Source organism: Moschus berezovskii, chromosome 9, assembly GCF_049115385.1.
Source record: "Moschus berezovskii isolate FMDL1 chromosome 9, NW_MosBer_1.0, whole genome shotgun sequence".
NCBI classification, from domain to species: domain Eukaryota; kingdom Metazoa; phylum Chordata; class Mammalia; order Artiodactyla; family Moschidae; genus Moschus; species Moschus berezovskii.
The window spans coordinates 88,060,385-88,086,558 of NC_142468.1; the positions used below are offsets into that span (position 1 = coordinate 88,060,385).

Sequence of the window (26,174 nt, forward strand, 5' to 3'; positions counted from 1 at the left end):
TTAAGATTTTAAATATTATGACAATTAGGGCCCAAGGTAGTTTAGAAGTATTTTGCTTTTGGACCTTCCTAAAAAGTCACTTAGCCATCTTGACTTTATTTAAACTTGTATGTCATTATTCTGATAATGCTACTTATGATTTCTGTGCAGTAGTAGTTGTTATTCTGTATGGGTGAATTTCTTTAGCCATTGCGTTGAGAATACTAAATTCTAATTCTCAGAAGGGTTGCCAGTTGGTGACTTAGGCCAAAGGGTTCTGCGGGTAGACAAGAATCTTTTAAAGAGTTGGGATTGCCCATTAGAGCTCGTCCTGTTTATTTCATCCCTAGGGAAATAGACATCCTAATATTTGTCGGTCATTTGTGCTTAACAGAATGCAGATGCTCTCAGTGGTTTGAGCTATTGTGATCATCTCTCCTTTCTAGAAAAAGAAAAGCTATACTATTCAGATAGTTTTGGCCAATGGCAGAAGCAGAATAATTCAAAGGTTAGGTGGATAATTTAGAACTTAATTCCAACCTATTAAATTTTAATTTTTGGAGTTTTTTTTTTTTTTTTAAGGAAGAAAATGAAGGCTGGATATTTGATGTCTCACAAACATAAGCCTGAGAAAAAAATTCAAAACAAAATATGAATTTTGCATGAGGACTGTGCATAAGGATATCTATTCCCTGTGTGGAAAAAAAAGATGAACAAAACCTATGAAAGGACCCTCTTTCACTGTTACATTTAGTGGGTTAGCATAGCAGTCAAACTAGTGCCCAAAAGCTGCTTTCTGTTCTCCTCTTTGGGTCAGTACTTAGCTGCCTTCCTTCCTGGGATTTGGCAGGTCAGCTTTTCCACTCATCTGTACAATATGCCAAATAAACTGGAGTTGTCATTCTGATGTCTTTAAATTGTAGGAGGCTGATGATAACAATGAACTAATACAAAATGCTAACGTCATTCAGTTCAGTTCAGTCGCTCAGTCATGTTCCACTCTTTGCGACCCCATGAACCACAGCACACCAGGCCTCCCTGTCCATCACCAACTCCCGGAGTCCACCCAAACCCATGTCCATTGAGTCAGTGATGCCATCCAACCATCTCATCCTCTGTCGTCCCCTTCCCCTCCTACCCTCAATCTTTCCCAGCATCAGGGTCTTTTCAAATGAGTCAGCTCTTCGCATGAGGTGGCCAAAGTATTGGAGTTTCAGCTTCAGCATCAGACCTTCCAATGAACACCTAGGACTGATCTCTTTTAGGATGGATTGGTTGAATCTCCTTGCAGTCCAAGGGACTCTCAAGAGTCTTCTCCAACATCACACTTCAAAAACATCAATTCTTCAGCGCTCAGCTTTCTTTATAGTCCAACTCTCACATCCATATGTGACTACTGAAAAAACCACAGCCTTGACTACCATTTAAGTAAAGGAGACCATCAGGATTAGACTGAGAATTTTTATTGAAATATCCATTTTCCTAAAAACTGAATTGGATAGAGAATATTTGAAAGGAGGTTGATACTAGTCATAAAATTAGAAAGTATGTTAAATTCTGAGGTAAAAGGTTGAACATGGTAGGTATAATAGAGTGGGTGACAAAAACTTGGATATTAGTCACAGGTCTTCTAATCATTGTGTCTCTGAGCCTCACTTTCTCCAGAGGACTGGATTAGATCCTTTTGGGGGTGTATCCTAGCTTTAATTCAGTAATCCTATGAGTGTACATGCTTTTCAGGTACTAGAGCCAAATTATTATACATTCTAACTAAAATTTAATAGTTAAGTTAAAATCAGATGTACACTTTGCAAGATGTTTTTGGTCTTAGAATAACTTGATTAAAATCCTATCTTTATTTCCATGTTAATGCCATTAAATAAGACAAAAGCTTTCAGAACATTTGCAGAATGACTGTTTCAACAATATGCATCAAACTATGGGGGGAGAAACACTTGAGGGGCTGCTTTGTCAACTGAACTGAGAATTGCTTGTTTTTTGGGCTTTTACTGTTAAAATTCCACTTGCTTTTAATATATACTTTGAAATATATTTGTGTTTGGGAGAGAGAACCTTTAAAAACTTTTGTGTTTAATTTTTTAAATTATTATTATCTCTAAGAGGAAACTGGTAAGGTAGATGAGTTCATGAACTGATTATAATAGAACCAATGATTAAATCCAAGTGTATAGGTTTGTGTGTTCACACACATGATATAAATGGCATTATTTGGCTATTAGTAAAGTAATCTAATTATTAGTAGTCTCTACATTTGAATTGAACTATTTAACATAATTAAGCATAGAATTGATAGGTCCTGGCACAGATGTCATGTGTATTGGCTGTTAACTACTCTTATCAGTACCAGTGATGGTGGTGAAAATAGCCAACAGGATTTCGTTCCTGTGTTTGAGTCAATGTAACTTAACCTTGCCTCAGACCACAAAATCTCAGACCATGTTATCCCCATCCAAATGAGCAAGATACTGCTTTCAGCACTCCCAAGGATCTTCAGGGCCATCTACTAGGCTAAACAGCGCCCTTGGAGGCAGAAACTGGAATGAAGAGGTAATTGACAATTTTTGCTATAGACTAGAGTTTCCTCCTCCTGTGGGTTTGGACTGGAGCACTGCTCAGAGTCTTTCCTACTTTGCAGAAAGCTAGAAAGAAGGAAATGTATAGTCACCACCCCACTGAATCACCAGGGCTCTCTATTTATCCCTGCTATAATGTGAGATCCACAAAGGTAGGGAAGGTGCTTTGTTCATACTTATATTCCTAATGTTTATCTCTCCAGCAACCCTGTGTTGAACCAATGAAGAAGGAGCATGGGAAAGAGTGAAGGGCCAAATCCTAGGCTTCATTCTAGTTTAGCTTGGGAGCTGTCATCTGAGAATTACCATTTAGATTAAGCATCTTTAAAAAATTTTATATAAAATCACTACATAAATAATATATAGTAATTGTTACATGCGTGCTCAGTCTGACTCTTTATGATCCCATGGATGTTAGCCCACCAGGCTTCTCTCTGTCCAAGGGATTTCCTAGGCAAGAACACTGAAGTGGGTTACCATTTCCTTCTCCAGGGGATCTTCCCAATCCAGGGATTGTACCCGCATTCCCTGTATTGGCAGGAGGATTCTGTACCACTGGCCACCTGGGAAGCCCTAATAATTATTATATGCAAGTATAAATAATAGTATAATGAATCCGTATCCATCATCCACCCCTTCTGAGATTTTCCATCTTCTGTTGCCTTATACAGATGAATTGGGCCTCTTCTGTCTTTCCTCTGGCTTCATGAATGGCTAGTAGTATCATTCTAGAATCTTCTGTATTGAGTGCACAACCTGCTGCCTTTATCATTTATTGTTATCATTTATGGTATTGGGTGGTATTCTGAGTCTCCTAAGTCATAGACTTAAAACACTGTTATTCTTAGTAAATACCTGTTTTAGCCTTACAACTCTTGATTATGTATTATCTTTCACTTAGAGGTCAAAGCCCCAGCCTCCCTGTTTTGAGGATTGTCTGTCTTTTCTGAATGAGTCTTAATCTCTAAATTGCAAAAATACATTATTTTTGGTTAGGCATTTTATTAAGTTGACTACCACATGAAGCCTTGTGAACTGACAAGTTGAAAGGCTTTAGTTTGACTGAAGTATGAGGAGTACATATAAAACTTTGAAAATATAAGGGAGAAATTTTAAACATACACCATTGAATGCATTCAGTAAGCTATTTTTAGCATCTGTATTTTATTACAAAATTAATTCTGCTGCTTCTTTACCAGTTAGGTCACAAGCATATGTTTTAAAAGATCCTAAAACAGATGCACTCAGCGTACTATAGTGGGTGATAACTTCTGTCGGCAGACAGCTATTCATTACACTTGCTTTTATTCCTTTCCATAGAAGTACCTTTGTGCCTCTGGAGCTGAGCACAAGTTGTAATAGTTGTCTTTGAGTCTAAATATTTGTGAAAGCAGAGGAATTCTCTATTTGAGTATACTGATGTGTGTGCAGTTTTTCAACAGTTTTTGGACATGAATGTGTTGTTCCCATTCATTACTTTAAAGGAAGAGACTCTCTTATAACTTTGATAGAACTGTTTCACTTTATTTTCAAACCCTTATCAGGATGATTTTTACTTTTCTGGCTCTCTAGAGTGACCACACAAAATGCAGATTAGTTGTACCTTTAAACCTAAGGTGTAGATTAGACCCATTTTCAGTGTGCAGCACAACAGTAGGCATTCTTGTTAAATTAGTTTGAGAAATCCACTTTATTTTGTACAAGGTATGATCCCTCTGCACAGTGAACAAATATATTACAAATCTGGATTGTTTAAAAAAGTATTGCCATTTCATAGTTGCATTACACTATTGTACAATAATTGTGTTTTTCTTATTCATTTGAATTGTATGCACATCACTGAGTCAAAACTTAATTTCTGTAAAGTAATTGAACAGACTTTTCCAAGTTGCCAATATAATGCACAGTGCACGTGTTTAGGTTGACCATGAACCTATTTGTGACAGTGCTAGACAGAAATTCCTAGTAGTTGCTCTCTTAGATTGAGATGTCTTTTATCAGTAACTGTTAGATATGTGAAGGCTGCTGTTGTCACAATAGATTAATCACACCCTCTGCCTTTCCCTTCTCCATTGTATTGCCTGATTTGAGTTGTATTACATTTCTTTGAAAATCATAGAATGCTAGAGCTAAAGGGTTGTTAGAGCTCCCTTACCTTTCTCTGCTTCTCCCCTTTTTTTAATACATGGGGAGAAAAGGAACCCAGAGAGGGCAAGTAACACTAATCTTGACCCAGTGCCTTTGCAATTCCACCATGTCGCCTCTTGCTGAATTTTGCCCAGAAGATACTCAGCAAAAAAGAGGTGAAACTTGAAACTTGAGTGATGCTGCTTGTTTGCTGTTTGCCAGGCAGCAGTTATTGTACACGCAGGGTGAGGGAAGAAGGTAGAACCTGGGGTTGAGACAAGTTCCTCCTTGTTGATCTGACTTCACCATGCTTCTAGATCCTTACTTGACAAGATACTTGAGCACTTGTTGCCCTGAAATACTGAGGTAAGTCTCTTATCTATATTTCTACATATGTATGAGAAACATTTCCTTGGGCCTACAAAGTCATTTTCCAGTATTTTATATTTTAATAAGGCTTTTTGGAGAGTAGATCTGCTGTTGCTGATCACTTGCTCCCATGCACGCATGCAGCATTCATGTATTATATTTTCCCCTAACAAAATTTGTTTACGCCTTGAGTGAAGTGGGGGAGGGAGGATTTACTCATTTATTTTCTTGCTTTTGCTGGTTATTGCCTGAACTAATGGGTTCCATGGCAGACTTCCAGTGTGTGTCTAGTGCTTCAGAACTCCCACATTTCCTGTAGCAGCTGTTCCAGCTTTGCAGTCATTTGCAGTCACTTGGTTCCTCTTCTGTATACCTTTTTGGAAGTGTTTTTTATGGCCTGGACTGTTAATCAGGGAATGGAGTGGTATCGGGGTGGCCGTTGGTTTTCTCGGTTTGCCCTTTTGGTGTTCAATTCTTGTGAGGAGGTCCTCCTTAGGTTTTGGGAGTGGTGACGTTTTGACCCATTTGAGCTCTAGTTTACTTATATTCATTAAAGTGGAACATACACCAAATACTGGAATCGGGGGCATCAAGCTCATTGTAATACAGTTTTGGCCGTCTCAGTGGGTGGTGCTTGGAAGGTGGAAGTACTTCATATACTTAAGTTTTTACATCATGTCACAGCAATGTGTTACAGTCCTTTCTTTAATCATTTCATTTAGTTCCATCAAAAAGCATAATGCACTTCAACAACTTAAACTTCCTATATCCACTTTTAGGAAGTGGATTTCTATTTCCTAAAAGTGGGCGTCTAATCTCTTCTGCAGTTTTAGGTTCCATACTACATCAAACTCAAGATTTATGAAGAAATGCTTGAAAGCATGTACTTTTCTGGGTCAAGGAATGCCAACCAAAATAAATTCGGGAGGCCAAGTAACCATTTGTAGGGATATTTAATGCTTACCAGTCTGTGATTGCTTGCTGAAAGGCATCATCTCAGAGTTTTATTTCATATGAAATGACTCAGGAATTGGATAGCTAAGGAGATACAACAAAGCCGGGATCGGCTTGCAATGTTCTTGAACTTTGAATTGGCAAGATTTGGTAAAGCTGGCTTAGAAATTATTGTTTGACTGAAAGAGGCTGCTGTGCTCTGGAAACTTTTTCTTCTTCTATTACTACCAGGGGCAGAAGAGGGAGAGTTAATTTGTATTTCTTAAAGTTTTATTTAAAAAAAATTGAAGTTGTCAGCATTAGACTATATATTAAACTCTGTAAGCTTGGCTGTTATAATTTGTTTGACCTGACATACATGTACAGGTGCTTTAGGATTGATGTTAACACAGTTTGTGTCTATGTATTAATTATCTTCGGCAATAAAGCAGATAATTGAGGGTAACAGGAACTAAAGGTACATACACATTTCAGGTCCCTCAAAGTAATCCTCTCACCTCCCCAGTTCCCTTTCCTGTTAGGAAAGTTGGTAAAACCTATTCTACATGCTTTCTAAGCATCATGTTTCAGATAATATATAAATATATATATATATATATATATATATATATATATATATTTAGCTGATGTTGATGAGTAGCTGTATCTTAAATGTTGTAAAAGATCATATCATCCAGAGCATTTGGGGTTGGGGGTGGGTGGGTGATAGATTTTGATTTTGAGAACAGACCTTTCGAACAATTAACCCAGTCCCTTGGAAGCTCTTCTTTAGTTCCAGGTGAATGTTATAACTCATATGCAGCTGGAGTCAGTCTGTACCATTATTTCAAGTCAAGGGATTGTCTTCTTTCAGAGAGTCAGAGAATATTCAGCAGAGCACATTGCAAGAGAGAGGCTTATCCCTTTTAAGACTGCTTGTCCTGGGATGGCCCACTGGCAGGGCTCTGTCTTACTGGGAGGAGGTCATAATGACCAGGAATATGGCTGTTCCTAGGTAGGTCGTATGGATTCTGGATATAGCTGGAGTTACAACCGCGGCCTTCTTGGACCACGCTGACTGTGGGCTCTAAGGAATATAGTGAAAAATGAGTTCAGAGAACAGATTAGCTTAGTTTCCTCGTTGGGCGGGGGAAGAGAATTCTATTTAGCTTGGTGGGGAGAGAAACCAGGGACTTAGGATAAGTGTATGAGGGTTAGGACTGAGGCTTGTTCAAGAGATTGAAACCTAACTGAGTGTGCTGTCAGAATCCCAAGCTCTGGTCAAAACCAAGGGACTTAAAATATCCTAGAGGTAGGAGTCTTATCAGTGAATCCAGGGACATGGTTCAATTGGGAGAAAGTAGAACAAGGTAATTTCAAAACTTGCAAACTGTTCTGATTGTTTTCTGTTTTAAACAGGAATTTGTGTCAACAGTCAGTTGAGGAGTGTGTGTTTGTGTGTGTGATCTCCCCACCCCCAGTGTTTCTGCTTCATACGTAGTATTTTTTAAAAAGCAGAGTTGGCACAAGAATTTGATTTCTTGTATGAGAGTGGATAGAGGTCCTGGGAAAGACAGTTCACTTTGAATTCCTTAAAAAACAACAAAAGAAGGGGGATGTTTTCCAAACGGGGACTGGAGAGGGCTGATTTTACTTCACATGCTGCACTTGTGCCCTGCTTTCACTAAGGTACTTATTTGAGACACCTACCAACTTCATATATATTTTTATTAGATGTCGACAAGGATGGCACATCTGTGTACGGAGACCCCCTGTGCACAGGCGACTTCATTTCTACATAGCTGCTTTCTGGAAGCTTGCAGGTGAGGATGGGTGGGTCCTTAATTGTGGCATAAGGGTTTTCACTGCTATTCAAGGAACAAGTGCTAGAACTGCACACGGATTCTTTCATGTAATCTGCAAGGCAAGAGAAATTTCTTAGGACAAACAAGGACATACGCTTAAATACCAAAAGCAGAGTACAGTTATGTGCTATCAGACTTGTGAAGTTGTAAACGCCTATGACAGTCGTAAGATTCATTTACTAACTACATTGAGAAATGCTTTCTGAGGTAAGCAGAGTTCTTTTTTTTTTTTTAAAGAAACATGTTTTTTGGGGGATAAGAACTTTCTTGTTTTAATAGGTAGAGCATCCGAGTGGGATTAATTCAAGATATTAATAATGTGATTTCACATCTGTTATTTAATTTTTACAAAATCCTGCAAGGACGGTTGACTATTTGCATTTTAGAGAATGAAGGCCCAGGGAGCTGAAGTGGCTTGGCTAAGGTCACATGGCACATGAATGGCAGTGCCAATATTTGAATCCATGCCTCGGGACTCCTTGGCTTGTGTGTTTTCTGTGACATAATTTTTCTGAATTCTTTTTGACGACTAAGCTTAGATTCAGCAGTAGGTGTATGATTTGGCACACATGTCAGCAATTTGGCAACCTTTAGGCAGCCCACGGGTAGTATCCGTGCTCTTGTGAAGCTCATGATCAGAGGCATGGCAGGTTGAAGTGTATCAGGTTCAAAAAGCACCTTAGTTTCAAGCTAGGCTTTGGGAAGTTCCTGCTTTTCTAGCAAGGAACTAGGAGTCACTTACTCCTGTTCTTCTGAATGCTCACTGAAATCTAATTTTGCAGAGTCTTTCTCTGATACCAGGAGAACTCATGTGCTTCTCCTAGTGTCTCTCAGGTGTATCATCCCTAAGACTTTCGAGTATATTAGGGTATGAAAGGTTGCAAACTAATCTCCAAATATGAAGCAAGGTAACTAGCTCACTGGAGGAAGAAGGTTTTCATTGTGACTAGGAGTCACAAGGAAAGGGGAACCCTTCCTTCAGTCTCTCTGCTGTTTTTTCCCTTTTGGGTGAAAATTACTGCCTCCTGTTGATCATTTCAAATGTGGCAGAGTTTGCCCAGAAAAAGCAGAAGACTCTAATCTGGCAGCTCTGGCCCTCCTAGGCTCTGCCAGCCAGGGGGCTCTAGAAATAAGCACTGAGTTGCAGGGACTTTAGTCAAGAGTGATCTAAGAAGTCTAAATTTCTTTTAAGTGGTAGCAGATGGTGAAATTTCTCTGTTTCTCAGCTCTAAATTTCTATAAGTGGTAGCAGATGGTAAAATTTTCAGATGATCTTTCCCTAGAACCACGATAGATTACATTTTGGGCCGCTCTTTATCTATGCCTTCTGCCTCCAACTTGTGAAATTAATAAAAATGTAAAGAATTGAAAGTGGTAATGTAATTCAAGAGGTGACTGGAGGTACCTCCAGTAAGAGCGGAACACTCCATGTGACTGCAGTAGTTGACATGTGTGCCACCACAGGAGTCTTCTCCCACAACAGGGAATTGGTTGGAGGGGATTTACTTTTTTTTGTTGGGATTCCCTGGTGGCTCAGCTGGTAAAGAATCTGCCTGCAACGCAGGGGACCTGGGTTTGACCCCTGGGTCAGGAAGATCCCCTGGAGAGGAGACTGGCTACCCACTCCAGTATTCTTCCCTGGAGAATCTAATGGACAGAGGAGCCTGGCGGGCTATAGTCCATCGGTTCGCAGTCAGATGCGACTAACACTTCTTTGTTAGTGTAGGGTTATTTATGTTCGTTTTCACAATTAACATTTCCTCAATCTTGTACAAAACTGCATTCACCTATTAGTTCCTTCTAGTGTAGGCACAGCAGTAATTATTATTTCCCTTCCGCTTTACTGCTTAAGAGGAAATTGAGGTTTGAATAGGGAAGTGACTTCCCCAGGGTCACACTGCTTGTCGACATTAAAGCCAGCTCCAGAACCAGACTCAGAGCGCATTGTGTCACAACTTAGCCCACAAGCAGAGAGAGAGATGTGAGCCTTGGGTCTGTTCTTAGTCTGTGCCCTCTCTAGCCTAGAACCCCAGAGAGGAGAAAACATTGTTTAAGATTATTTCTGGCTGTCCTTGGTCTCCATTGCCGCCCTTAGGCTTTTCTCTAGTTGTGGTGAGTGGAGGCACCCCTTGGCTGTGGTGTGCCCACTGCTCACCTTGGTGGCTTTTCTTGTGGAGCTCGGGCTCTAGCCAGCTGGCTTCAGTAGTTGCGACTCCCGGGCTCCAGTGCATAGACTCAGTAGTTGTAGTACACAGGCTTAGTTGCTCCTGGCAGGTGGGATCTTTCTGGACCAGGGGTCCAATCCATGCCCCTGCATTAGCAGGCTGATTCTTAACCCCTGGACCACTAGGGAAGTCCCGAGAAAACATCCTTGCTAGATAGCAGTCCCAGCCAGCCCTAGCAGAGGCTAAAGGGAGGCTGGATTGGCCTAACTGCTGGTGAGGTACTCATGGGGTTAAGGTGGCTGTGGGTCCTTGGTCATGACCTACCTGAGCCACATGAAATTGCTTCTAGTGAATACTTTGTTCCAGAGTATAAGTGGATTGGGGTTAATTAAGTCCAAGAACCCCAGCTGGCCAACTGTTCCCACTTGAGGTTCTCTGACTTTACCAGCCAAGTAGTAAGGCAGTATGACTCAGCTGCTCACGTGGAAGCTGAGGACTTCCAGTGTTGCTTAAAGAACGGCTACCCCCGAGTGGAAAGTCCTACACCTCGCCCCTCCTCCCCATGCAGGCACATCCGTTTGCTTTGATTGGCAGCTGACTCAGTTACATATCTTCTAAAATTGGATGAATAGTGATAGCTCGCTTTACAGCATACATAGCTAGTCTCCGCTCACTCCAGTTAGATCATTTGATTCTTGTTACATCTGTGCAGGGGGCCCAGGCAGTAAGGACTAGTATTACTACTTTAGAAATGAGGAAACTAAAGCTCATAAAGTTTGCCTAATGTTAGTAAGTTAGGACAACCCCTACCTTCTCTGATACCCAATCAAAATGTTTTCCTCTCACATTTTGTTACCCTGTCTATGGGCTTCTTCTGGTGGCTCAGATGGTAAAGAATCTTCCTGCAATTTGGGAGACTGGGGCTCACTTCCTGGGTCAAGAGGATCCCCTGGAGAAGGGAATGCCTGCCTACTCCAATATTCTCGCTCTGAGAATCCAAGGAGGCTCCTGGCGGGCTACAGAAGAGTTGGACCTAACTTAGCCACAACAACTTCCTCTCTTATATCCTAACTGCAAACTGGAAGGTGTTTTACCTATGGGGCCCAGTTCTGCTGAGAAAGCCAAGCTGTAGGCTTTTTGTGGACATCTCATGACCGATTGTTAAAGCACTGGGAAAGTCTTGACACTCCAGCTCCTTGCCTAACAGAGATTCAGTCAGCCAGTAGTGCTTCTCTTGTATCCACCAGAAAAGCTGGCTGCTTTCAAGTTTGGGGAAATAAAGAGTTTGTTCTGTAGCAGGGGATGCACCTAAATGGATAAAAGAGAAGCTGGGTTTTGTGGGAATGGGGGCTAGTTTCAGGGAGCAGCTGTATCATCCATAAAGGGGCCAGAGGTAAAGACAAAAAGATGGAGAAGAGTGTGTGCGCATGTGTGTGTGTGTTTTGAGGTGGCGTTGGGAGGGTGTTGAACTAAGAATAATCTGGATTCTACTTCTGAGGGCTGGAGGGAGGGGAAGGGCGAGGCCAGCTGGAAAACTATACTACAGGAAGCTCCTCCTCTCTCCAGCTGAGTCATCTACCTGCCTGCCCTGAGGGAGGGCGGGGCAAGGGGAAGAATAACCAGCTGCTCTGGGACACTTCCTCATCTTTTTATAGCCCCACTTCACTGTGCCAGTGTCTGCACTTTGGGCGTGTTGCAAAGAAGAGGGAAGCTTCAAGCAAGGCTACCCAAGCTCTGGGGAGTCGCTCTTTCAAGGCCTGTAATTAGCATCAAGCCTGCAGATGTAGCCCTATAATGCCCTGGCACTGCTTCTCACATAGTTCCCACCTCTCCCAAAGCACATACAGCCACATACTAACAGAGGCAGAAGGGGTCTCTGAAATGAGCTGGTTCTAACATCTTCATCTTATAATGGAAGCAGCAAATCGAGAGAGGGGAAATGACTTTTCAAGGCCACCTTGTGAGTAGGATTTGAACTTAACACCAGCCTTTGCTGTTCAGTCACCAAGTTGTGTCCAACTCTTTGCAACCCCATGGACTATAGCCCACATGGAATTTCCCAGGCAAAAATACTGGAGTGGGTTGCCATTTCTTTCTCCAGGGATCCAACCTGAGTCTCCTGCTTTGGCAAGCGGATTCTTTAACATTGATTCAACAGGGAAACCCAACCCCAGCCTTTAGGTTCACGTTATCATTTAGTTAAGGCCAATATTTCACTGTTGCTGAAAACTCAGGTACCAAACACCCATCTCTTCTCAGCCTACTCATATTAGGAGGCTGCACTGCCTTTTCTCTTTCTGGGCCCTGACTTCTCACCTTTCTCTTGCTTGAGAGATAAGGACTGGGGAGAGGAGTTGGGGAGATCTCAGGGCCAGCAGGAGAACTGGAGGGAGGGGAAAAAACTGGCTGAAAAAGTTTTCAGGATGTCAGTGAGCTCCTGACTACCTTGGAAGCCAAGGTTACTGCAAGGAGACACCTGGAGGTTGGACTAGCAAGGGGTATATAGGTGGGGCAGGTGGTGGCAACAGCAGGACCCAGAATCTCAGGATGAGGGTGAAGGAGACTCGGGAGGATTTTTTCTGTAGCACTTTGAAATGCATGACAGATGAGTGTTGTCATGAAGCAGTTTGTTGGAGAATAATTGTGCTGAGGGTCAGGAAGGGGAAGGAGAGATGGAAAGGTGTTCAGAGATAAAATGGGGCTAGCAGGGCAGTATGAGTGGTCTCATGCAACCTCCTGGATGACAGTGAGGGGAGGTCTTCAGGAAGTAATGGGAGAGAGGGAGCATTGACTGAATTACATTAAGATTTAGCATGTCAGAGCTGGAAAGGGCTTCAGAGACCCTGTTCTAATAGAGGAAGAAACCAAGACCCAGAAAACAGCACTGTGATCTAATCAGTGCTACACAGCAAGAACCAGGAATAGAACTCGTTTTTTTTTTTCTTTTAATTTTTTGTCTGAGTTCTGGGGCTTGCAGAATCTTAATTCCTCAAGTAGGGATTGAGCGTGGGCTCTGGCAGTGAAAGCACCAAGTCCTAACCACTGGACTATCAGAGAATTCCCCCATAGAACCCAAATCTTTTAACTCCCAGATCAGGTCTCTTTCCCACTGAGTTCAGAGAACACTAAGACTGAACTCTGATAACCACTGATTTGGTCTGGCCCAGTAGTTTTAGGAAACGATTCCACTCTGGGTACATTAACTTGTTTATTGAATGTTTTTTGGGGGACAGCATTTGGTAGGGTTTATTCCATGTCCTTGATATGTGTAAAGCTCTGACCTGTGATGTTCTGGTTTCCTCTGGTTTCTGGTGTGTTGATCCCTAATACTTGTTGGTACATTTGCCTATGTAGCCCTCTTTTCTCTCCAATTTAGAGGATGAGATTTATAGTCAGGGTGGTGAAACGAAACCTGGCTGCTAGCCTGCTTGGCCTCCCCTGCACTCAGACTCAGATGTATGATCCCATAAAACAGGAGTGAATGACGCCGAGGCTGGGACACTGCTGTCCTTAACTGTTTCACATTCATGGCTGCGAGTAACAACTCTTACCACAATGCCCAGGACACAAAGTGCGTTGGGAAATGTGTGCTCATGTACTGAGGTGTCTGGGCCTGTCTGAGTTCATTCAAACTTGAGTCATGGATATTCTCAGAGCTGTCAAGGGCCCTTAGAGATGTTTATCCAGTCCCCACGCCTCTTTAAGAAACTGGGGTCCCAGATCATGTTGATGAAACAGTATAGTTGTCTTTTCTGTTGTTTAGCTTCATCTGCTGTGACGGTGCTCGCTTTCATTCGGGTGGTTTAAGTAAAAAAAAAAATTGCCAGAATGATGCTCCTGAGGGTATAGGGTTCTTTGGCTGACCAGGAGCCTATGGGTGGCCTTCTGTCCTCAGATCGTTCTCTTGGGCAATGCACATCTTAACGTGTGCTGGTGGAGACTTGTTCTTCCTGCTCATTTGTTCAGAACACAGCTCTCACCGCCACCTGCCCCTAGCACACCCTGCTTCTAATAACCACCCCACAAAGGGCTGTATATGACTAGCTCTCCTTGGTTAGGAAATAGTTGCGTCTCAGGTATATCTTAGGCTAAATATGATGGGAAATCTGCGTCAGTCTAGACTAGTGGTTTGTAAGTGTTAGGTGATCTGCTACATAAGGATTCCCTGAGGCACTCAGCACTCTTGATCTATTGCATCAGAATCTTGGGGAGGCGGGGTGTGGGCGTCTGTATTTTTAACAAGCTTTCCAGGTGATTCTGGTACACAGGTAGATTTAGGATATCCACTGGGGTCATTGCTGTAAGTCCTGTCTCTTTCAGTTTGGCTGAGTTTCTTTTTTTTAAATTCTATTTGGCTATGCAAGGTCTTAGTTGTGGCAAGTGGGGTCTGCTTCCCCTACCAGGGATAGAACCCAGGCCCCCTGCATTGGGAGCATAGAATCTTAGGCACTGGATCACCAGGGAAGTCCCTGGCTGAGATTCTTCAATAGATTTCAGAGACAAAGGGACAACACTGTTATATCAGTATAATCCTGTACAATATGCAAAAACTCTTCCGATTTGTGATTTTTATTGCATGCTCAGGATAACCTTGTTAGACTGTGGGACAAGCATACTTATCTCAATGTTGTAATTGAGGAAACTGGGCCTTGGAGAAGTTTGTCATAGTTAATAAGTGACATAATTTCTTTTTTTTTATTTTTTTTTTAAAATGAACAGAGGAAAATTTATGCGTCGAACCTGGACTGGTCACTTATGATAATATACATAATTTCATAGCCACCTATTTCATACATTCTGTCATTTTAAACCTAGGCCCTAAGCCTGGGAAAGGACCTGACCTTTCATCTGTGGCTTCACCTGTATACTTCCTAGAAGGATTGTCTGACTTGCAGTTCCCATGTGTTGGGGATTAGTCCTAGCTTCCCTGCTCTATGGGACAGAGACCGTGTAAGGGTGGGGCATCGTGCAATAGTAACACTAGGTGTCATTTTCATTCCTTATGCCCCAGAAAGCCAGCAGGTGCAGGGTGGCATTCCTTGCCAGCGCAATGACAGGAGGCCTCTGGGGCAAGTAGATAGACTTTATTTCAGATTTCATAATCAGTTGAACTCATACTAGTTGATAGGATAATGACGTTCTGCATTTCCGAAGATATTTAGTTGGCATCTATAAAAAAACCCACAAGCATTTCCTAAGCAGGTGCAACTGAAATCAAAAGATGAAATCGTTATTATTATGACTGCTCCTCCTGGGCAGAGCTACCCAGCCGTCCCAGGTTGTGTGGTCTTTAACTTTTTTGGGGAGTGGGGGGAAGAAATGCGTAGTTTTGTTTCTGGTAGAAACCCTGGCAATTTCAGATTTGCATTCTTTATCTTTCTTAGCTTTCCTAATGGGGCATCATGATTAGATACTCTACCTTTGAAGCCTTTGTCCATAATGTATGTGTTCTGACGTCTGTCCATCCCACAAGCACCTGCATAAAAATAGTAAAGGGAAAGAAAAATACGAGGGGTGAATGAGGTTTACTTAGACTACATGTATTCTTTTTCTGTTCTCTCCTACCCAGAAAATAGTTCTCTAGTGCTAGAAAATTACTAAGGGTTTAATCTCCTCTAAATCATCTTGACCATACGAGAGTTCTTTAAAAAGCTCCTATGCGTAAGTGGTGAGCTCTGTCACCCCCTGCATATTTAGCACTACTGCTCTGTAACCTCTTTGAGGGGAGTGTCTTCCTGGAGGCAATCACAGGCAGTTCTGATGCCACCTACAGTCACTGTAAGTGAAGTTCCAGGTTCCAAGAATATAGGACAGGGAATGAATCAGGACCAATTCTTAGCTTGGGGGAAGGGGGCATGACAGTGCAAACCCCAGTTCTGTTGGATTTTGGAATGGGGGTGAAGACTTTCTCACCTTATAGCTCTAGTCTTGCCTGTCTCTCCCCTTGTGGATCTGATACTCGATTGAGCGGAGCCAGAGGGAGGTGGACAGGCAGCTGAGGTTCTTGATTAGTCCTCCCTAGAGGTTATATAGTCATTCCCAGCCAGTCAGCTCTTTTAGTCCCCTGCCCCCATTTTTTTGGGTGGACTAATTGCATATAATTGAGAGTTGTCTTTGAACAATATTACCAGTGTTTTTCAATCCCAAGGATTTCTTTTTTCCCTTTTGGCTACCACAGTTTATCCTGCTGCTGCTGCTGCTAAGTCGCTTCAGTCATGTTCAATTCTGTGCAACCCCATAGATGGCAGCCCACCAGGCTCCCCTATCCCTGGGATTCTCCAGGCAGGAACACTGGAGTGGGTTGCCATTTCTTTCTCCACAGTTTATCCTAGGCTCCCACAATGCATGGTCCTCAGTACCAGCCAGAGGTAGGAAGGACATGAAACTTCGGGGACCAAGCTCAGGTTCTTTGCTGCTGGTGATCCCAGAAAAGAAACTATATGATATTTTGAATTTGGACAGTAATGACTTGAGCTCACAGTCAAAGCCATTTCTCCCCCCACCCCCCCAGCTTTTAACTGAGGCTGCATTATTAGTCAAGGGATGCAGCAAGTGCTCTACTAAAATACAGTTAGACTCCACTTAACTCTCCCCAGTGTCTGACACCAAAGACCAACACATGGCTGTTCGATACCTCCTCATGCCTCCTCCATATAGAGTTCCCTAGTGGAATTTGTGGAAGCCTACTCCTATCTCCCTGCCTTCCACACAGTACTGAGTGATAGAGCAGAGACAGGTCCAAGTTTTCTCAAGTTTGCTATTCTTCTAAAGGACCTATAGGTACCTGTGCCCTTCAGAAATAGGACTGCGACAGTCTGAGCCCCTGGCATCTTTATTCTGGGACCAGGGCTTCCTTTGCCCTCCCTGAGGGATGGAGGCTAGGCTATTAAAAAGCTAACCCCCATTTTATAGAACAGAATACAGACTGAAAGAAAGGCAGTGACTTGTCTGAGAACACACCAACAAGGGAGAAGTTGAGCTCCATGTAGAACCCAGATGTCCTGAAGTACACTCCCCCTTTGTTTACCAGCCTACCTCAGTGTAAGCCAAAAAATGACGTGTGGTGGCTTTGGCTGTAGTGGTTGGAGAGAGATCTGGGCTGAGCCCAGAGGATGCTTCCAAGTGGAAAGGGGTGCAGGGTGGTGGTTGTGTGTGTGTGTGTGTGTATGTGTTGAAGGGGGGTTGGGGGTGGGGATTGTATTCTGTGGGGTTATTAAATGTCCTGAGCACTGCTCAGGGGGCTGACAGACGGGAGCACAGCCTCCTGGGTGTAAGCCCAGGGTTTGTGAAGCCCATAACTACTTACTGGGTAGATAGATGAGTTCAGACCTTTGCTCTTCTTACTGTCCCTGGACCCGGAGACCTGCAGGGGTTGCTAGAGCTGCATTTCAGTTGAGCCCTAGAAACCAGCTAGAGCCTGAGTTTAGGTCCCAAGAGTGTTCAGGGTGCCCTCAAGGGCAGGGGCACTTAGTTGGGAGCCCACATTGTCTGTTCAGTGTATCCACTTTTGTAACTTCTACCCCCCTCCTCCCACAGTAGGGACTGACCGTCAAAGTCTCCTTTCTGCATCTTTCCCAAGCTACCAGGTTTGAGCCTAATATGTGGGCCCAGAGGGTGATGGTTGACACCTCAGCCTCTCTAGATCCCCACTGGACCACCTGCCCTTTGATCTAGGAGTGCTTGGTCTGGGCTCTCCCTCTGGGGGACTTTGGGCTTTTTCGCCAGTCAACTCTCTGTCATCTACACCCATGGGCCCAAAGATGTGCCCATCCCCAAGTCGTTTCTCAGTGGTTTTGAGTTGTATTCCATGGCCTGCAGGGAGTGTGGTTACGCTGTGTTCTTTCCATGCAAAACTAGTTGCAGTTTGTACATATTCACTGAGCATGGTAGCAGGAATGACTGAGGAATCCAGACAGGTTTCCTTCTTCCCATGGGGAACTAGGCTTGTCGGAGTGAAGGGCTGGACAGCGAGAGTTCTGGGTCTGTGGGGGTGGGTTAAGGGATAGGAAGGGGATTTGGGGTAGGAGCTGGGTCTGGTCTGATAGGATGGCCTCAGGGGTCCAGGGGATAGAGGGTGGGGCTGGGAGTCTAACCTGGTGAGTGTAGCTCAGCGGGGCGGCTGAGGTGTCTAAGTTCAATGTAGAAGTCTTCGGGCGGATACCTGGCCTCCAGGGCACTGATCTGGAAATGGGAGTCTAGTGAGAGGAATGACAGGGAGCAGCCATTATTCCCAGGGCCCTGGTATGGCAGGGGAGGGGTGCATAATACAGGGGTGGGAGGGACGACAAGAGGCAGGGTGGAGCAGGTTGAAGGGCACTGGGGGCTTCCATGTAGCATCGAGGGAGCCTAGAGCCAGTGGGGCCAGGGGGTTTGCTAAAGCTGAGACCAGGTGGCCATGCTGCCTCTCACCCCCATCCCTCACCCCACCCCCCACAGTAATTGGTGTCACCGGGGCAGTGGGGCAGAGGGAAGAAGCCCTTGAATGGGGCACCTTGGTAGTAGGCCCTGGCTGAGGCAGGGGGTCCCTTTCCCAGATGGTAAGTGCATCTTTTGCCTCCAACCTGAATCCCCACATCTGGACCCGAGCTTTCTCCCTTGTGGTCCTGGGTCACAGCCACCCTCACCTATCCCCTAATAGGAATGAAAGGGGCCCTGGGCTTCGTCTGCTTGTGAGAACTGAAACAGGGGCTTGGGTTTCCTTCCCACACCCCTTTTTCCTGGGGGAAATCATGCTTAAGATTTATCTACTAACTCTCTCTTGGAGCTGGGACAGGGTCCCTGTCAATGTGGGAGAAGGAGAAGACAGCAGGGCATGATGGTCAGGGACCAGACTCAAACCACTACTGACCTAATACGTTCACATAGCTGTAGGGGGTCCAGCCTGCCATGTCTCTGTCAAGGGACTTGTTACTGAGCTGTTTGGAAAGCAGGAGAACGAGTTAATATCTGGTGCCCTTGAGATGCCCCTGCCCAGCCTTTGCCCACCCTCGTGTACCACCCCTGCGATGACCCTGACCCACCTAGGTGCTAGGTCGTTGGGGGGATGGAAGAGGTAAGTGTTCCATGACAGGCCACCATGGTGTGGCTGGGCCCAGTGGGAGCCGAGCATATGTCCCCATCTAAGCTGTCTGGCTGAAGCTGTAGGGCTTCCAGGCCCGTGGGGCAAAGGGGAGCCAAGAACTGACCTGAGCCAAGCTGGCCCTGACGGGGGAAGCAGGTCAGCTGGGTAGGGCTGAGCTGCTGGAGACAGGGTGTTGGCAGTGTCTCAGCTGCAGCATGAGGCCATCTCCAGCAGAGGGGGAGGTGCTGAGGCTGCCTGCAACGTCAGTGTCCCCTCTGGCTCCTGACCCAGGCTGAGTGAGAGTCTCCCTTTCATGTGACCAGGGGAAGGTGTCAGGATAGGGCATCCCTATGGTGCTCCTCTTCCTGCACTCACAGCTGCCCTTCATGTGAGGCAGGGGTCGTTGTTCTCGTTTCACAGATGGGGCCTGCGTCCTGCTTGTGGGCCTGTGCATGGTCACACACAGGAGAGCTGGGTCTGCACCTCAGGTCTTCGCTCCGAGACCCCTGTCCTTGCCATGTCATCACAGCTGCTTGTCCTGCTACACGTCTGCTAGGCTGAGGGTTCTGGACTACGCAGAACCACCCTGGGGCCCTAGGGTGGAGTGAGCCAGAGGATCACCTAGTGGACTGCACTGTAGTAAGTCCACCCCCTGACTCAGTGCAAGAGGGTGACTGGCACTTCACTGTTAGAATGAGACCAAGAATGACAGGGACACAGGGACTTGGCCTCTGATCCCTGCATCCTTTGCCTCTCGTCTGCTGTAGCCTTGATGATGTGGCTCTTGTTAATCAAGGGCCTCCTCCTGGGAAACTTCTAGATTCCTTTCCCTTGGCTCCTCAGATAGGCCTGAACTTGCGAAGCTGGGTGTGGAGCTGATGGTCACAGGCTTTGCATGGTCCTCCCTTGCATGCAGCACTCCCATTCCATAGGAGAACCGAAGTTGAGAGCCCTGAAGAGTGACCTGGCTTGATAGTAGTGGCTCTTGGGACTGTACGGGGTCTGTGTTGTTGGTGGCGGGGTTCAGGATGCATTCCTACTGGATTTATGGTCTGTGGATGTTTTCTGTGGGGCAGAGGGGGAGAAGTGATCCCTACAGCTCTAAGGCACAGGCCTGGAGGATGGAAACTGTGCTCCTGTACATGTTTCTGACCCAGGACAGTTACAGGAAGCCAGGAATCCTGGGATTGTACCACCCCCGCCCCGAACCCCATGATCCATGGTGTGTATGTCTGCGTGCTGCGTGAGCCCTTTGACCTGCGGTCTTTGGGGGCTGTTTCTCATTTCTGAATCTCTGCCCATTATAGTTCTGGCACACCGGGAGCAGGGGTTAGTACATGTGTGTGTTATGCTGGAAGCTGTGAGGGAGGGCTCTGTCCCGGGTGGTACACACCTGACCTTGAAGTCCTGCCCGACTCTGTCAGTGGGAACACTAGCTATGGCTGATGTTTCCGTGTCCCGTGTGGTGGTTCTGATGGCAGCATGTTGTAGGTGTGTGTTGATGACATGTAGTGTGTCCAGATACAAGGATATCAGGCGGCGCCTGAGCACTGGTGGTTACCCTGTGCACTTGTGGCACGTGGAGTTGGTAACGTACTGCAATGATGAGTGGGGGGTGTTTGATTATATGTGTTAACATGAGGCAAAAGTGGTCACGTGGTTGTGTGTGACAAGGCTGCAGATTACAAGATGATCACATGACTTGGCACCCACTGGTTACACACAGGGTATGGGGGTGTGTGTTTCACTGAGTGATGCTGTGGGTTGGTTACATGTGATGTGTACTGATTACATGGCCCGTGTTGGCTCATAGAGCCTGCTGGCTTCCTCTTACACGCTTCACAGAGTGTTTACGGGGATCACAGGGCTCTGTTTATTGTATTGGCAGTTTGTTCCATGCAGACCCTTGGTGGGGTGGTGGTGGTGCAGTTTCTTCCCTGGGCAGAGGTGAGGGCTCAGTGGGAAGACAGTGGATGGGGACTGGGGAGAGTTGGGGGCCCGGTACCTTGGTGGGGCTGTTCCTGTCCAGAGTGCTGGCCTGGCTGGTGGCAGGCCCCCCGCACGCCAGTGCGTGGTAGCTGGAATTGGAAAAGCACTGGGCGTGGCTGCTACTTTGAGACAAATCTGGGAAGAGAACAAGGTGCCACATACCGTCATACCCCTGCCCCTGGCATGAGACACCCCTCAACTAATGCTTGGTCTGGCTGCCTTGAGAGTGCTCTGCAAAGAGAGGCAGCCAAGCCCCCATCCCCCGAGCTTCCTGGCATCTACTGTTCCCCCTGGAAACCCGTAGAACCTGACTTGCCCCTTTCCTTGTGTTGGCCCAGCTTGCAGCATGCAAGTGTGGGCGGTGGTACCAGCATGAGAAGTGTTAGTTTGACAGCCTCCGTATCCTTGAGTCACTGTGTAGGGCTGAGCTGACCCTCCCCTGCCTCCTCCAGGGACAGATCCTAGTAGTGAGGCTGTAGAGAGAACTCCACTCCTGGCCTTGCCCTCCTGCAGATTCCAGGACCTCCACACTGGGCTGGGGAATTCCAGTGGGATGGTCTGTGGAAACCCAGCCAACCTTGCTTATTATGGTCAGAGAATAAAGTCCCCAAATCTACAAGCTTTGGGACTTCATCAGAGGATCTCAGCTTTGGCTGAAACCCAGGGCGGCACGCAGGCCAGCAGCTCTCTCAGGCAGGGTCTGTGCCTGGGCCTGTGGTGTGCCGTGCATAGCACAGAGCTGGGCAAATGGTCGGCCGCACTTAGTAGGAATGACGTGTCAGCAGGCTGACACAATCTCTGGGCTTCCTAAGGCAGCCATGAGCCGTGGAGCCAGCTGTGGAGAGCTGGCGTCCTGTGTTCCCCCCAGCAGGCCTACCCTCCTGTGGCTCAGGGCTGGGGGCAATGTTACGGCATTTTGACCTCTTCAGTTTAATGAAATATGAAGCAAAAGCTGTTCTTATTTCTGAGGCAGCAGTCTAGGATTAGGGGAGAGGAAGGGTTGGCCCAAGAGCCCCATCCCCACCTCTCTCGGACTCCCAGATCGAATGCCTGCTGGCATTGATACCGCATTTGTGAACAGGCTGGGTTCCCGCAGACCTGGCTCGAGGGACACTGCCTACACTTTCAGCGCTGTCCCGTCTCACCGCACAGATCGGGCCCTCCTAACTCTGGGAACTGGGAGGGAGGGGTGCTCTGAGGCCTTCACCAAGGAAGCAAAAATGAGACAGGGCTTGGACAGTGGGCCCCAAGGCTGATTTCCTGAGGTGGCGCAGACAAGCAGACTGGGGAGAGGGTTGCGTGCAGCATTTAGGAAAGTTACTGCTTTGTGTGGGCGTCCCTGCGACTGAAGCCCAGTGAGAAGAAGGGGAAGCTCTGGAGAAATGAAAGCAGGCTGCTGACCATGGCTGTTCAGAGTGGGCTCCCAGGAAGTGGCGCTCCCTGGGAACCCTGTCTACCTTTCCCAGTTAGCTCCTGCTGCTCGCCGCCACTCGCTCTTGGGAGTCTGAGCAGCCAGCCCTGCAGGCACCACCACCCACCTGCAGCAACAAACCCGCGCGGTCCCTGCTGGGCTGTGTGTGTTGGGGGCGGTAGTGGGAGGCGCTGGGGCATAGCTGTCACCTGAGAGGGAGTAGTCAGTGCTGGTCATCCTCATGGCGGGCGTGTAGGAGACGCGGGGGGCCAGGTCCCGGCCCTTCTCTTTCTGTCGCCGCCGGCGCCAGGCAAACAGTCCCAGCAGCACCACGAAGAGGAACAGCAGGAGGACGATCCCTGTGGCGGCGCCCACCGAGTGCCGCTCCGCACCCAGCGCTGGGCTGATCTTGGTGTAGGGGTTCAGCTCCTCCATCATGAGGGCAGCTGCGGACAGAGCGGGGCTGAGCCGGGGCAGGCCTGCTTCCTCCGGTCGCCTCAGCCTGGGGCTGGGCTCCTCTAATGTCGGGAGAGCCTGGTTCAGGTCTGGCCCTATTCCTCAATCCCTTCAGCACCACGTGTTTGGCTGTGTGTTCCGCTGTCTACCCAGGTGGAGTCCCACCCAGGGTCATGACAGGGAGCAAAGGTGATCATAGATGGGAAACAAACCATAGGTGTTTAGTGAGTATTTTACTTTGTTCTAAAACTGAGTTACAGATATTAACCCACTTGCTCTTCCTAGTAGCCCTCAAAGGGGTGTTTATAAGTCCTGTAAGAAATAAGGACTAACTATTCCCCTTTCACAAATGAGGAAGCTGAGTCACTGAGAGGTTAGGTAACTTACTCAAGATCACACAGCTAGTAACTGGTAGAGTTGGGTTTCTCAGGAGTCAGGAAAAGTTGGACTCAGCCCCTCTCCCCGACCACCAGCTGTGTGACTCTGAGTCCTCAGTCTGCCCGTTTGTGACAGGGAGAGTCATCCCACGGGGCGCTGATCACAGACTGGCAGTAACAGCTGGGAGTGCTAAACCAGTGTGCTCAGGATCGCTGCTCCTGAAGTGTCAGTGACACGTGTGCGGCTGCCCCCATCCCCCGTCAGAGTGCAGTGGAGACGTCTTTTGCCCCTTGTACTGTGGCTCTTGCGTGCCCATTCTCGTTTCCATCTTCTGGAACCAACAGCAGAAACCGTGCATCCAGTGCTCATGAGCCAGGCACTGCGCCGAGTCCTTTACTCACGTAATCTCAACGTGGTTGTCACAGCGACACTCTGGGGTTTTGTTGACCATAGACCTGGAGCCAAGGACAAGCCCCTTTGGGCTCCTTGGGTCTCAGCAGAACCCTGTGTCTTTCCACTTTGTGTGGGGATAACAGAACCCCCAGCAAAAGGAAGTGACCTGCCCAAGCACACCCGGTGGGTCACGGCAGGACCAGAACCTGGCAGCGCTTCCGACCCGTTCATCTCAACTCTCTACAACACTAGCTGCAGTTACCCTTCTGTGGCTCACAAGATGAGCAGGGGGAAGCAAGCGCTGAGAGGCTGCCTGCTCCATCAGCCTCTCCGGCGCCTGAGTTCCCCTCCCCAGCCCACCCCATTCCACTCCCAGTCTCTTCCCAGATGTGAATAAAAGGAAGTCACAGAGGGTCCTTACGCAATTCGGTCATTCCTGCTGGAATCTCCCCAGAGCCTTCCTCCATGGGACCCCTTCCTTGCCCCTGGGAACTCTGCCGTCTGTGCCTTACCTTGGTCACACCGGATCCCTTTGAATCCAGAGCTGCAATAACAGGTGCCAGTGACGTGGTCACAGGTGGCATTGTTCATGCACTCACATAGCTGCTGACACCCATAGCCAAAGGTTCCTGGGGCACATCCTGTGAAGCACGAAGTGGAGGTGGCAGAGACCCTGCGATGTGCTTACTCTCCACCCCGCCCATCCCACACATGGGCAGCGCTGATTATTCTGCCTCACGGAGTAAGCCAGGTAAGTGGCTCAGATGGTAAAGAATCTGCCTGCAATGCAGGAGACCTGGGTTTGATCCTTTGGGAAGATCCGCCGGAGAAGGGAATGGCTACCCACTCCAGTATTTTTGCCTGCAGAATTCCACGGACAGAGGAGCCTGGCAGGCTAAAGTCCATGGAGATGCAAAGAGTCGGACACAACTGAGCTATCAACATTTTCACTTTTATGGAGTAAAGCCTCTTTCTCTGTAGTGCCTGATGTGTTCTGGTTTGCTGCTTGGGGCAGGACGACACCTCTAGCCCTGTGTGGGGGGTGCCCACTCCTACCTCCTCACTTGGTCCATATTTACACAGCATGCTCCAGCGTCAGGCCCCAAGCTGAGTGCCACAGGGGTTTCAAAGAGGAATCAAACAGGGTCTCATTAAGCTCCTCCTTCCCCCAGTAAAGCCTCTGCTCTGCCCTAACTTCCCCATCCCCACCCCAGTTGGAGGAAGAAACTTCAAACACCAATGTAGGCCCAACCTTCAGGTTTTCTCTTTGGGATCTGCTCCCAAAGTCAAGAGAACAGAGGGTGCAGGGCCCCGAGGGGTGGACCGTGAAGGGGCAGGCTTCCCCGGCAGGAGGCTGAGGCCCCGCATCGACACCCGGGCTCAGGGCTCAGGGTGGCTTACTCTGCTCACAGTGTTGCCCAGTAAAGCCCGTGCGGCAGGTACACTTGCCGCTGATGTGGTCACAGCTGGCGCCGTTCTGACACTGGCACACACGCCCGCAGTCCTTCCCATAAAACGCTGCTGGGCAGCCTGGAGAGAAACAGGGTGGGGGCAACTGTGGATTTGCTTCGGGACCAAACCCGTCTCATCTCCCTCCTCTCTCTGAGTGCGGGGTGAAGACCAGTGAGACCCTGCACCGAGCCACCTCCACACTCAACCCTCACGCTGAAGCGGGTGGAGAGTCCTTCGGACAAAGGTACCCTGGAACCAGAGGCCAGGCTAGTGTCTCTGCTGCGCAGCCACAGGCTGCTCTTCCCCACTCAGGGCCCCCTGTCCAGGGAGCGGCTGGTCTTGGTGATTGCTGGGGTACCTGATGGCCCTGACCTTCCAGGATTGGGTCCCATCGATCCCCTGAAGCCAGCCACCCTCTCCAGCCAATCCCAGGGGTGGAGGGTGAAGTGGTTAGCTCATAGCCAGGCACCTGTCTCCTCCCTCCCTCCACTGCAGGCCCGGACGATGCCCACGGCAGCCAGCAGGCTGCAGCATGGGATTCCAAATAGCTGGGAGGCTGGAGGGCGGGGCTTACGCTGTGTGCAGAAGAGTCCGGTCCAGCCAGGGGTGCAGTGGCAGGCCCCGTCCTCGGCGCTGCAGCTCGCCCCGTTGTGGCAGCTGCATGTGTGGAAGCAGGCGGGGCCCCAGAACCCAGGTGGGCAAGCTGGGGGTGGGTGGGATGCAGAGGGTGAGGGCAAGGCAGAGAGGGGCAGACGGAGAGGGAGGGAGAGGAAGGGGGAGTGCATGTCAGAGCCCAGGTGCCACGATGCCCCCGGCTGGCATTTCCTGACTTGCAGGGGGCTTAACTGCTATGGCCAGAACTCCTCCAGTCACCTCTTGACCTAGGCATCCCGGATTCCCAGTGATTCTCTGCCCACTCTCCCAGCTCTGACGGTTTCTGACTCTTCCCTCTCTGGGGACTGACTGTGATTTGGAGCGTGTGGGTGTCTGTAGTAAATGGTA

The 26,174-nt window shown here is 47.5% G+C and overlaps 1 protein-coding gene across 1 annotated transcript in view; it reads right to left on the reverse strand.

Moving 5' to 3' along the window:
• Positions 1-6,872: 6,872 nt before the first annotated feature.
• Positions 6,873-26,174, reverse strand: part of MEGF11 (multiple EGF like domains 11) — a 387,229-nt gene continuing 367,927 nt past the window's right edge. The window contains exons 17-26 of the mRNA XM_088839921.1: positions 25,747-25,875; positions 25,122-25,250; positions 24,233-24,361; positions 22,703-22,939; positions 21,099-21,217; positions 18,881-18,947; positions 18,126-18,227; positions 15,452-15,508; positions 7,713-7,919; positions 6,873-7,089 (exon numbers count right to left, since the gene is read on the reverse strand). Coding sequence (XP_088696047.1) covers positions 6,929-7,089; positions 7,713-7,919; positions 15,452-15,508; positions 18,126-18,227; positions 18,881-18,947; positions 21,099-21,217; positions 22,703-22,939; positions 24,233-24,361; positions 25,122-25,250; positions 25,747-25,875 — 1,337 coding nt within the window. The 3' untranslated portion in view covers positions 6,873-6,928. The remainder of the gene's footprint in view (positions 7,090-7,712; positions 7,920-15,451; positions 15,509-18,125; positions 18,228-18,880; positions 18,948-21,098; positions 21,218-22,702; positions 22,940-24,232; positions 24,362-25,121; positions 25,251-25,746; positions 25,876-26,174) is intronic.